Source organism: Danio rerio, chromosome 13 (assembly GCF_052040795.2).
Source record: "Danio rerio strain M-AB ecotype USA chromosome 13, GRCz13ab, whole genome shotgun sequence".
In the NCBI taxonomy this organism is placed as follows: domain Eukaryota; kingdom Metazoa; phylum Chordata; class Actinopteri; order Cypriniformes; family Danionidae; genus Danio; species Danio rerio.
In genome coordinates, this window is record NC_141033.1 from 28165103 (window position 1) to 28178031 (window position 12929).

Here is a 12929-nt window from a genome sequence, read left to right on the forward strand (position 1 = left end):
ACCATTAAATCGCTCGTGTTAAGATAACTTTAGATGTCTGCGCTCCTCTGCTCAGTGTGCGAATGAGAGCGAATGCTGACCGGCCGCATGCTTCTGACTGCGTGCTGCACACACACATAAGCACACGGTCTTTTGTGCTTTTAAGAGCAACACATGTACAACTGGAAAGGGGGCGGTATATGATGCAATAATCGTTTATCTCGATTTTATCTTGCTTTTTTATAATCGTTTGAAGCTGAAATCGAAATCGGATTTTCGATTAATTGCACAGCCCTATTTAATAGTGGAGCATTTTTTTGCCTTTTTCTACCTCAACACTTATCCTCTCCCTCGCCCCCCTTGTGAACTCTGGCGCCCCCCTTAGGGCGGACCCCTGGTTGGGAACCACTGCTGTAGTGTAGACCATTGAAAAAAATGCTTAAAGGGGCTAATAATTTTGACCTTAAAATGTTTTTTTTTTTTATTTATTAAAAACTACTTTTATTCTAGCCAAAATTAAACAAATAACACTTTGTCCAGAAGAATTTTTTTTTTATCAGACATACTGTGAAAATTTCCTTTCTCTGTTAAACATCATTTAGAAAATATAAAAAAACACATGTACCACAGTTTAAAAACCACTGCACTAGATAATGTGACATATCAAAGAACAACAATATGTTTCATTAACTAACGTTAACAAAGATGAATAAATACTGTAATAAATGCGTTGTTCATTGTTTGATCATGTTAGTAAATACATTAATCAACATTAACTAATAGAACATTTTTGTAAAAGGATACCATTTATTTTTTGCGTGTTTTTAGCATTTAATGAATAAAACATGTATTAATTTAAGCTTGAAATTTTGTTTCTTTTCACCTACATCAAAACGTATTTATTTATGTATTTAAAAATACTCATAATTTTTTCCCCACAATTTACAAAAGCCACACTAAAATTTAAATCAGTGCAACAAGTTTACATACCAAAAATATTGCCAGGCACTTTTAAAACAAGCATAATTTGAGGACATATGTTGGTATATTTAAAAAAGAAATGGAGGATCCCCAAATTAAAAACTAATAAATAAATAGGAGTAAACAGTTCATCTGTATACTAGCTTTGCTAGTATCATAATTATCATACTTTTTGCTTGTATCCATCTGCACTTACAGGATTCATGACAAGCTATTATAAGCTAAAGGTTGCATCCCGTATCTGTTATGCATTATAGTTTTTTACTAATTTTTTATAGAACTATTCTTCTATATATCAATATCATAATTGCTCATTTGATATGGCTGAAATATATTCAATTACCTGCATGCCTAAGAATCCCATGACTATGGAGTTTATTGTACCCAGAACACCCTCTGGGTCAAAAGGCTCTGTTGTTCGATACAAGACCTGCATAAACAGAGAAAACACAGTAATCAACGAAAGCAAAACAGCATCTGAGAACAGAAACGATAAGCTGTCTTGCTTTAATTCCTTCAATATAAATGTCCTTTAAATCATTATAGTTGTATTTTCAATTAAGCAAGTGATAATGAACAGACAATCAGCGAGTCGTTATTGCAAAATATCCCCAGTGTGAAGCTTACAACATGACTACTCATTAAGTAAGTCAATAAATGGACATCATATTGATTTTTGGGAAACCGTATAGTGATACGTGATATACCAAACTACCAGAGTCGATGGGACAATGTTTAGCATTTTAGTTTGAATTGTACACTAAGACCTTTTACAGTTCAGAATCAAGCATCAACTTTAGATATTTAAAACACTTAAATGGTTAAAGATAATCTCACCTTGCATGTCGGATACCAGAACATGTTGTCCCCAAAAAACCACTTGTCTATATGTGCGGCTGCTCCTCCTGTGCAGTTTGGGTATAAACCTCCATCTCCAACACCTCCTGCTCCTAAATATCCACTGCAGAAGAAGAGCTATTTAATATACAACTTATTATCCTAAGGTCTAGAGTTAATACATTTTTTAATCTTAAAATAAAAAAACAAAATCTGAAAAACAAGTAAGGGGGGTAATATTGTAGAAAAAATAATAATTTAAATGTTTTCTATTGTAACATATTCAAAATCATCAGAGAATGACTGCCATTTTCTTTTCAGATTAACTGTTCACTAACGATGACTAACGATGTGCACTAGTAAAATAAACAATGCAAATTTTAATTTCATTGAGACTGTGTGGATGTTTCCCAGAGATGGGTTGCGGCTGGAAGGGCATCCACTGCGCAAAAACATACTAGATAAGTTGACGGTTCACTACGGTGTGGCGACCCCAGATTAATAAAGGGACTAAGCCGAAAGAAAATGAATGAATGAATGAGTGAATAAAAAACTAAAATAAAAAAAACTAATATGTTCTTATTTAGCAATTTTGTGTTTAAAAGACATCTAATGAACATCCAAATATGGACATCACAGTTAAAACAAGACTACATTTCAACACAGGCTAATTCGGAAAATGTGCCCTGGTCTACATTTTTGAAAACCAAGAAATATATGCTTGCGGGTACATACGGCTGCTATTTATGTGCAAAACAAATGCTAAGGGGCGGTATCTCTGACTACATAGGATTTGGATTGGCTCTGTATAGACAACTTTTCTGCTATGACTAAGATGGATCGGCGACAGGGGGTTTCACACTGCATGACTTTACAATAGGATAAATCACCAACAACTTTGTTAAAAACTACGTCTCACAACCAAAAACACGTAGTATATCTTTTGTTATTTACTACAACATGAGAAAGAAGCCTTTGATGGGATAGAAAATTTACTTATTTGCTCACTGGGGTTTGAAGGCAATTTCTCCTCAACTTTTTTCTTTTTTTAACCTGGTTGTGATATTTCTCAGATGACTCGTCAAACACACACGGGTGTCCTGCCAAATTTCCACAATTTTTTCCCCCATTTCTTAGATCCAAATAAACTAAAAATTAGCGCTTTTAACTTCTCTCACAAGCTCCCGCTGGCCTGCAGATGCCCACACTAGTGGAGGCTGCTCTCTCATTGGCTGTAGGTGATCGCTGATGTTATTTTTCAGTCAAAATTTTCACAAGGCATGAATTGAATCATCAACAGCTCCAGATATTTAGCATGCCAAAATCTCACAGGCATCAGCAACTCACTTAGATCGCATCTTTCATAGTTCACACTGTTGTGGTTGTTACTCGTGTGAACAAGCACCAATTTGTTTGTGATTTTAGGGATTTGTCAGTGATTTCTCAAAACCTGTCAGCGAGTCAAAATCAGGGCTAAAATCATGCAGACTGAACTCGGCATAACAGGGTTTGGGGAAGGAGGTAGGTTGGTTAGGTGATATGAAGCTGATATATTAAGCATGACAACAGGCTGACCGATTTCTCTCATGGACGTGCATAAGATGTAAATGTTCACAAAAATGTATACAGTGGTGTCTGGTGGATTTTTGACAAATGACATGTATTAAAAAATGTGCCCCAGTAACATATTTTAGATTGTCAAAAATAGTGGATTTGTAAAAATAAAAACTGCAAGAGAATGTGGTCCACGGTACACATTTGTGGGTTCTAAAAAAATGTAGCCCTGGGCACATATTTCCAATGAGCGCGAGTTGCTAAATTTGGTTTGTAATTGAAAATCTAACAGATGTCTAACAATTGTCCAAAAATACACTAGTCATCAAAAAGAGAAACTTTAAGTGTAGTCATTCCTGTCGGCGCCAATAGCCTAGTAGTTAAGTTCACCGACATATAGCACCATGGTGCTCACGGCGACCTGAGTTTGATTCCTGGCTCAAGGTCCTTTGCCAACCTCTCCCCCTCTCTCTGCTCCCAATGCTTTCCTGTCTGTAACCTCAACTACGCCTATTAGGCTTTCACTTACAGCCCAAATTTAGTCTCATTTTAGCCAAGATGTTTATGTTTGGATGTCTATTAGACATCTTTTAAAAACATATAATGCTTGGTGTGGTGTTTTTGAAGGGTAAAATATCATTGCATCCATACAAACAAAAAATATCAAGCAGCTCAACTGTTTTCAACATTGATGATAATCAGAAATGTTTCAATGGCAGCAAATAATGCGAACAAAACAGAAATATACAAATATATCATCAAATATATTATTATGTTCATACCACATACATTGTTCCAAAACAAGTTGATAGGACAAAAAAATTGAGCCTTTGGTGACATTTTTCAGACAAGTGCATTTGAAGGTAAAAATTTAAATGCTGCATCATACCGCAACACAAGGACGACGACTGTGAGGTCAAAACATTTTTTATTCAAGCCGAGTTATCAGTGTTCTGCACATGATCATCAATGTCAAGCAGGCCCAGACACACTGACAAAAAAAACTTGAAGGAGAGGAGAAAGAGGACACAAATGGAAGGTTGAGCGGATGCGAGAGAAAAACTGAGAGAGCTAGAGAAAGGAAGATGAATCCTTTCTCCCTGCCTCCTTTTAGTGCACATGACAGACTGAGATTGGCTAATTATCCTCTCTGAAGCGGCCGGCAAACACTCATAAATCACAGATCTCACAACACCGGCGCACATTCGCAGACTCACCAACACAAACGACCATATTGCGATGCATATATATGCGCATTTGTGATGTAAATGTACAGCCATACCAAATATATTCACGCTTGTATTCAATATTGCCAACATATACAGCATGTCACCCAAGGAATTAGCTTGACATATGAATGGCATTATTATGATGTTAATAAAGGGATAAACTGCAGTTAAATCATGTTTGATGGACACATTACACATTAATTATTGGATGCATGGGATTTATATGATAAATTATTGTGTTTGTAATGTTTGGTGTGATAGTTAATCTTCATCATAAATGTTATATGGTCAAAGCTTGATGCTGATATGAACTCACGTAGGGCAGTTTGGGACTGGCAGTAGGAAAGTGAGGCACAGCCACAAGGTCTCCAGCAACACAATGAAGAGCCACTCAGGCCAGTATAAAATGACATCCTGAATGGGGTTCCACCAGTTATGCTGAAGGGAACATGTGCAAAACATGGCGGGTTATTAATAATTCAAAAGTACAAATGTTTTAAAATTTATTGCAATTAAAAAAATATATATTTTTTTATTTTAATACATTTTATAATATACAATATCTATGTGATGACAAAGCTAACTTTTTTTGACAAGGCATTACTTCAGACATCAGTGTCCTATGACCCTTCCAGTATAATATGAACACAGTATAAAATGCTGATTTGGTACTCAAAACTTATTGGTGTTCACTTATTAATAGTTCTTATTATTGTACATTTGCTTATTGCTTTTAAGATTGATTACCAAAAATAAGATCACCATACTAGTACCGGGTTAGACCCCCATTTGCTTTCAGAACTACCTTATTCCTTCATGGCATAGACTCAGCAAGGTACTGGAAATAATCCTCAGAGATTTTGGTCCATATTAACACGATAGCATCACGCATTTGCTGCAGATTTGTCGGCTGCACATCCATGATGTGAATCTCCAGTTCCACCACATCCCAAAGGTGTTCTATTGGATTGAGATCTGGTGACTGTGGAAGCCATTTGAGTACAGTGAACTCATTGTCATGTTCAAGAAACTAGCCTGAGATGACTCACGCTTTATGACTAGGTGTGCTTTCCGTAGCCATCAGAAGATGGGTTCACCGTGGTCATAAAGGGATGGACATGGTCATCAGCAATACTCGGGTAGGCTGTGGCGTTGACAAGATGCTCAATTGGTACTAATGGGTCAAAAGTGTGCCAAGAAAATATCCCCCACACCATTGCCTGAACTGTTGAGGCAGGGTGGATCCATGCTTTCATGTAGTTGACGTCAAATTCTGACCCTACCATCTGAATGTCGCAGCAGAAATCGAGACTCATCAGAGCAGGCAACATTTTTTCAATCTTCTATTGCCCAATTTTGGTGAGCCTGTTCGAACTGTAGCCTCGGTTTCCTGTTCTTAGCTGACAGGAGTCGCACCTGGTGCGAGGGGCTACCTAACAGGGGGCTAATAATTCTGTTTTCAACTGTATATACCAGTAATAAATGTACAAAAAGCCTCCTAGTACTAGACACACCCAGCATTATTTTTATTTTATATTATGGTTTTCCTACAGTATACATAATCTAATCCTCATTAAATATATCCCTGTTGTTTTATTTTTATTTTCAAAAAAAGTCATAAAGAGACTCTCCAAGCTTATTCAATAGCCCTATATATTTTAAAAATTATTGCCAAAGTTAAAAACTGTTTCTGCTTCATTATATTGTGGAAAAACTGTGGCCCAATTTTTTTTCAGGATTCTTTGATTTATAAACATTTTACTGAGCAGCACTTTTTCAAATTTCTACTTTTTGTAACATAATATATGTAGAGTATTAGTCAAAATTGATCTATATATTGCGTTCTTGTTGAATAAAAGTTTTATGTAAAGGTAGAGAAATTATAACAGCATTAATAATTTAACAGTAAGAAACAAACATCAAATAAAAATATATAATATTCAAATAAATAAAAAAATCCTATCAAACTCCTGGGAAAAAGTTCCACAGTTTCAATAAAAAATAGGCAACACAACGAATTTCGACATTGGTAATAATCTTTTTTTTTTTTTAATTTAGCACCAAATCACCATATTCGAATTCTGAAATGTCAAAATGAATGTTCAAATTAAAGACATTAAAATCATTCTAAAGAGTACCAATATTTAACAACATTACAATATTTTTGACTACATAATTCATCACTGGTGAGCAAAAGGGACTTCTTTCAAAAACAGCATGCATGTGATAAACTAATAAACACCAAATATAATTGGCACATTAAAGCATTTACGTCATCTTGCAGTAACCTCTGCCGCCAATGAATCATTACTTGAGAACAAGTGTGTTCCTGCACAGATGTCTGATGCGAGGGAAACTTGAGACACAGATCTGAACCCACCTCTCTCAAGGGGATCTCTCGGAGGGGAGAGAAAGTCTGCATCAGTGCCAGAACGAAATAGGTGAAGCCCAGACGCTGGAGAACTCCGGGTATCCGCAGCCAGGACCAGGATACTAATATATTCATGCACACACACACACACACAAATATAAACATGCTAGATTACTATTACAGACTGTGGGTTGAAAAAACACACTCATTTATAATGTATTTTCAGTTAGCATTTTTTGGAGTCAGCAAGAAGGTCAAAAAGGTGCTCGTGCGTGTTGGAGTTTAAATCATTCTTGGCATGAGGGCTGTAAAATACATTGGTTGGAAAGATTTCTTAAGGATTTAAAAGGAATTTCTTGCACACACACACAACAATTTTATTCAGGTTTTAACTGAAATAAGTGCAGGCATGTTTTATTTTAAGTTGGATGCAGTTGGATTAAATTTACTTTATAAGTAATTTTAACTGAGATTTAATTAATAATTCTTTTCTGCATATTGTATACACATCATGTCCAGCATAAATGAGTACACACCTCACAGATATCTCTTTTAAATTAATGTTTTCTTTAAGAAAATGATGTACAATAATATTAGATTAGTCAGTACCGAACCCAAAACTAGAAGTAATCTATTAAAACAATGTAAAATCACAGTCCAGAAATTAGAACACAAAAAAGGTATGTGTATTTTAAAGAGAGAGAGAGAGAGAGAGAGAGAGAGAAAGAGAGAGAGAGAGAAAAAAAAGAGAAATGTACAAAATATATACATTACCTGACAAAAGTCTTGTTGCCTATCCAAGTTTTAGGAACAACAAATAATAACTTGACTTCTAGTCGATCATTTGGTATCTGAAGTGGCTAATATGAAATGCAAAGGCCACAAGATTACAACTGGGATCGATGGTGACTTTTGTCAGGTGGTGTACAATTTAGTTGAAAAATTGTAGTTTGTACTTTGTGCATATACCTCATTTGAATTTAAATGTATTATTTTTCTATTCTATAGTTTAATAAAAGTGTTTTGTTTATAAATATTCAATATCAAAAGATTGTGTACTTATTTATGCTAAGCATTCTATATATGGAGCAATAAAAAAAAGTATTGCCGATTTCAGACTGCATGATTTTAATTCTAATTCTGACTTACCGACAGGTTTTGAGAAATCGCTGACAAATGCCACACAGTGTGAACTATCAAAGATGCGATCTAAGAGAATCGCCGAGATGTCGCCGATGCCCATGAGATATTTGGCATGCTAAATATCTAAAGTTGTCGGCGATTTAAATCATGCTGTGTGAAATGTGTTGTGATTAAAAATATCATCAGCAATCACCAACAGCCAATGAGAGAGCAGCATCCACTAGTGTGGGTATCCGCAGGCCAGCTGGAGTTTGTGGTAGAAGTTAAAAGCGCACATTTTCAGTTTATTTGGACCCAAGAAATGGAAGAAAATGTGGAAATTTGGCAGGAGCACCCGTGTCTGTTTGACGAGTCATCTGAGCAATATCACAACCAGGTCAAAAAAGAAAAAAGTTGTGGAGAAATTGCTAATTACCTTCAAACCCCAGTGAGCAAATAAGTACATTTTCTACTTAAAAGCTTCTTTCTCATTATGTAGTTCATAACAAAAGATATACTGCGTGTTTTTGGTTGTGAGATGTAGTTTGAACAAAGTTGCCGGCTATTCCTCTCATTGTAAAGTCATGCAGTGTGAAACCTCCTGTCGCTGATCCATCTTGCAGTGTAAAAAGTAGTGACAAAACGCTAGCCCAGATATTCATGCAGTGTGAAAACATCTGTGACACGTTTACATGAAGTCTGAAATCGGCATAAAAGACTGCTTAAGATTCTCAATTTCTCTGCATTTACGATGCATAAGTAAGTGTTTAAGTGAAATGTCATTTTTGTTTTATTCTTTAAAGTCCTCATGACACTTACTCCAAAGTTTGGATCAAGATTTTGTCATTAAAAGCATCTTTTTGGATAAAATAGCAATAAGTGCCATGTTTACAAACATGTTTATAGAGTTCAATATTTAGAAGAAAAGCACTAATTATTAATCTCAACAAATGTGAAACCTTTGTTAGTGACAGATAATAATCATCTGAACAATAATGCTCTAAATGACAACATTTTTATTTGAAGTTTGGAAGATATGCCATCAGACATTCATAGAAGAAAACAAATATTTACATTTTACTCAAAGCCACAATTAATAAATGCAGTAAAGCAGAAACTAAAAACTGAGAACATCATATATTTAACTAAAAAACAGTTGAAGTCAAAATTAATTAATGTCCTGTCATTTTTTACTTTTTTTAAATGTTTTCTAAACGATGTTTAACAGAGAATTTTTATACAGTATTTCCTTTATTTTTTCTTCTGTGGAAAGTCTTATTTGTTTATTTTGGCAAGAATAAAAGCTGTTTTTATTTTCTAAAGCCATTTTAACGTCAATATTATTAGCCCCTTAAGCAATTATTTTTATTGTCTACGAAACAAACCATCACTATACAATTGCTTGATTAATTACCCTAACCTGCCTAGTTGACCCAATAAACCTGGTTAAGCCTTTAAATTGCAGTTTAAGCTAAATGTCTAGTAAAAATCTAGTAAAATATTATGTACTCTCATTGCAAAGATAAAAGAAATCAGTTATTAGAAATGAGTTATTAAAACAAGTTTAGAAAAGTGTTACTATGTATCCCGCTGTGTACAACACTGAACACTCAGCAATAAAGAAATATCAAATCTCAATCAAATTGTGCACTTTTTGTTACTTGTCTTAACACGTTGACTGTTGTGTTGTGTTGTTTATGACAGAGAAGCAGATTTATGTTCATAATGCAGGCTAATGATGATTATGCTGAGGTGAGAAGTCTTGTACTACCGGACTTCAGAGGTGTGATCTGCCCTGCCGGAGACTAATAAAGCTTATCTGAGGAGACGCAGGCGGGAGGCTGATGTGAGCCCGCGATCTAGAGCCAGAGATTGATGGTAATCTGCACATTAGTTAATTGAAAACCTCTTTGTGGCACGTAGCAAGGGCCACAAGAAACAATAAAATACTGATCATTGATCCAACAAATCAAATAAAAAGCGGAAACACTCCACCTCTGTGCATGGAGACAGGAAGTGGTTCGGTGACTAATGGTATCTGTCAATTAAAGCCCATATACACACGCTTCCTACTGCAAATCTGCTCTGTAATTCATCAGGCTTAAGGTCTGACAGGGATTTTTGCAAACAGATTGGTTTACAAACATTGTAATGCTTTAAATGTGTTTACCTGTGTTTACCGTATCTCAGAGTGAGTAAACTACGCATCTGTGAAAAAATTTGCCTGTTGTAACGTTGTTTTTTATAGGGCAGATTTAAAGTAAAATATCCAGTCAATGGCATTAAAAAAAGAGTATTTAATTTTCTCAGTGTTTTATTATGATCGTTCATGCATGTATCAAGGTAGTCTTTGAAAAATAATAATACCCTAAATAAACCAAAACTGGTTTTCTTAAGTATCTTTTTGTTTTTAGTTGTTTTTCACATGACTTGTACATGAGAGCTCTGCATCGCAAACACAGCACTGCACCAGCTGAGCTACCAAGCAAGTAGTAAAATTGTTGAGATATAAAACTAGTGTATATATAATCATAATTATTGTTTATGTATATAGCGCTTGTATATTGAGTCAAATCAGCTTAGCGTAGAAGTTCTAGTAAACTAAAACAGTGTCAGTCCAGTTTTCAGAGTTGAAATTTAGTTTAGTTCAGTTCAGTGTGGTTTAAATTTTACTGCTAAAAATCACAGAAGAGCAAATCCATCAATGCACAGCTGCACAAGTCTTAAACCAAGCAAGCCAGTAGCAAAAGTGGCGAGGAACAAAACTTTACCAATTGACGAAAGTGAAGGAAAAAAAAAACAGGAAACCAGGCTCAGTTGGGCATGACTATTTCTCCTCTGGCTAAACAAGCTGCAGCCTAGGCACCAGAATCTGGAGAATATATCATCTAAATATATCATCATATGACTCCAAAAGTGCTGGTACACACTGAATTACATTATAAGAATACAGCTCCAGCCTAAAACAATCTTCTTTTGTACAAACTATCTAAATGATAGATGGAGAAAAGAAAACTGTGAATTTGCATAAATCTTACAGCATTTATAGATATGCAATGCTCCATGTATAAAAGCATTGGAAATACATGACTAAGTCTAAGTCCACTAGAGTGGTCTGTCTATGTTTTTGCGATGTTACTTAGGCTACATTTTGTTGTACATTTCAGATACATGTCCTTCTTGTACACAATAATGAGAAGGTGCGGCTTTCTATAGATATCATCTTGCCAACCACTGACCTAATCCCAACCAATAGTGTTTTCAAAAGCAAACGTAAGAGAAAAATGCATTGCTTCTATGTAGCTTTACCTTGATCTTACATTTATCTTATCTCTTTTGAGGAACTGCTTCATCAAACTCAAACCCGAGCGGTCTTCATCACAAATACAACACCACACAATACAAACTACAGCGTAAACTGACTACATCTCTAAATGTGTCCACATGGATACATAGATGAGGTAAACTTATTTGATTACAAATCACAGACCGTTAAGTTTTGAGGTATTTTTGAGGTGCAAAGAAAAACAAGAAAATAATCCTTTATTAATCAAAAATGTGTCCCTGTAAATATAATTCATGTTAGAAGGATTTATTACTGCTTTGTAGCATTAATTGTACTTAGGAACTTCGGTAAAATGTACATTTAAATATGTTTTTGCAGTTTTACAAAAATGTACAGTAGGCTGAAGCACATATTTCCAATGAGCCTGTGTAGCATAAAAGCATTAACGCACATGTTTCCATGTTCGTCTTTTTTAAATTAAGTTCCAAGGATGATAATGGCTTGAACAGCCAAGCAGAGACAGACTGACTATATGATCTCAACTGGTGCCATGTTTAAATAGATCAGCTTCTGAAATGATTTTCAATGAATTGTAATATATTTTGTTGCATTTGTATGCAGGTGCATTGGGGGAAATGGCATCTAAACATCATTCTGAGTGATTCACAGACTGAGGTATCAGAAAGCGAGAGAGTAAATTCTGCAGTTTAGGGCAAAAGCTGTAATTACATTACATGAAGTTCCATAAAATCCGCCGCGCAGCTGGCATGATGAAACCCTATCTGTGATAATTGACCATTAACGGCAAGCTTGTTTTTGCTCAATGCACCTCTGTTCAACGGCTCCAGATATTGTAATTGCCGCTGAATCACTGGAAAGTATCACAATATTTTTGTTAACTCAGTTACACATCCATCCTGGCAGACGGCTAATACTGCTTTGGCTAATGTAGGTACTGACCTGTCAGACGACCCCCGTTTAACCCTGACAGTCTTAATGTGCTGCTGCCAGACCCTGGATTACACATCGTGGCTTCTTTTCTTTCATCATTGACAGAGGCTAATGGATTTTTTTGTAAAATGAAGATTGGGTGACTTGAATATGTAACATTGGTGACGAGATGTTCATAGTTTTTGTTAATAAGGGGCACGGGTCACGCTTTATCTTGTATCAGTCGCTGGCACCCGAAATAGAACAGCAACTGTAATGACATTCCTTGCTTCTATTGTCCTGTGATTAATCCAGAGCAACGCAAGTTCAGTCAGTTCAAAGTGAGGGGGCATGTGCTGACTGTCATGCATCATGCAACTTTCTCAAACTAACTCATAAAGATAATATTTTTCAACATAGCAAGACAACACTGCTTTCGGTTCAGTTTGCATTGTCAGTTTGTCAATTGTAAAGTAAAAATTTGAATGACTACAGCAAATATATCATATTTTGCATTATATATATTAGATTTTTTATCTAACTTTAGTGCACTAGCACAACCCCCATAAAGAAATTTGATATCTAGAAATAAAAGCAAATTACATACAGTATATGACTAACAAGTTCATATTTGAATTTA

At 35.3% G+C, this 12929-nt stretch overlaps 1 protein-coding gene across 21 annotated transcripts in view; it reads right to left on the reverse strand.

Moving 5' to 3' along the window:
• Positions 1 to 12929, reverse strand: part of si:dkey-192p21.6 — a 78379-nt gene that overhangs the window by 26095 nt on the left and 39355 nt on the right. For 20 of the 21 annotated variants that reach the window (XR_015505304.1, XR_015505302.1, XM_087278257.1 and 17 more), the window contains 4 exons: positions 6961 to 7073; positions 4897 to 5018; positions 1798 to 1921; positions 1304 to 1390 (listed from right to left, as the gene is read on the reverse strand). Coding sequence is in view for 19 of the 21 variants with exons in the window: in XM_087278257.1 (XP_087134383.1) it covers positions 1304 to 1390; positions 1798 to 1921; positions 4897 to 5018; positions 6961 to 7073 (446 nt within the window). In the remaining 2 variants the exon portion in view is untranslated. 21 annotated transcript variants of the gene reach the window in all.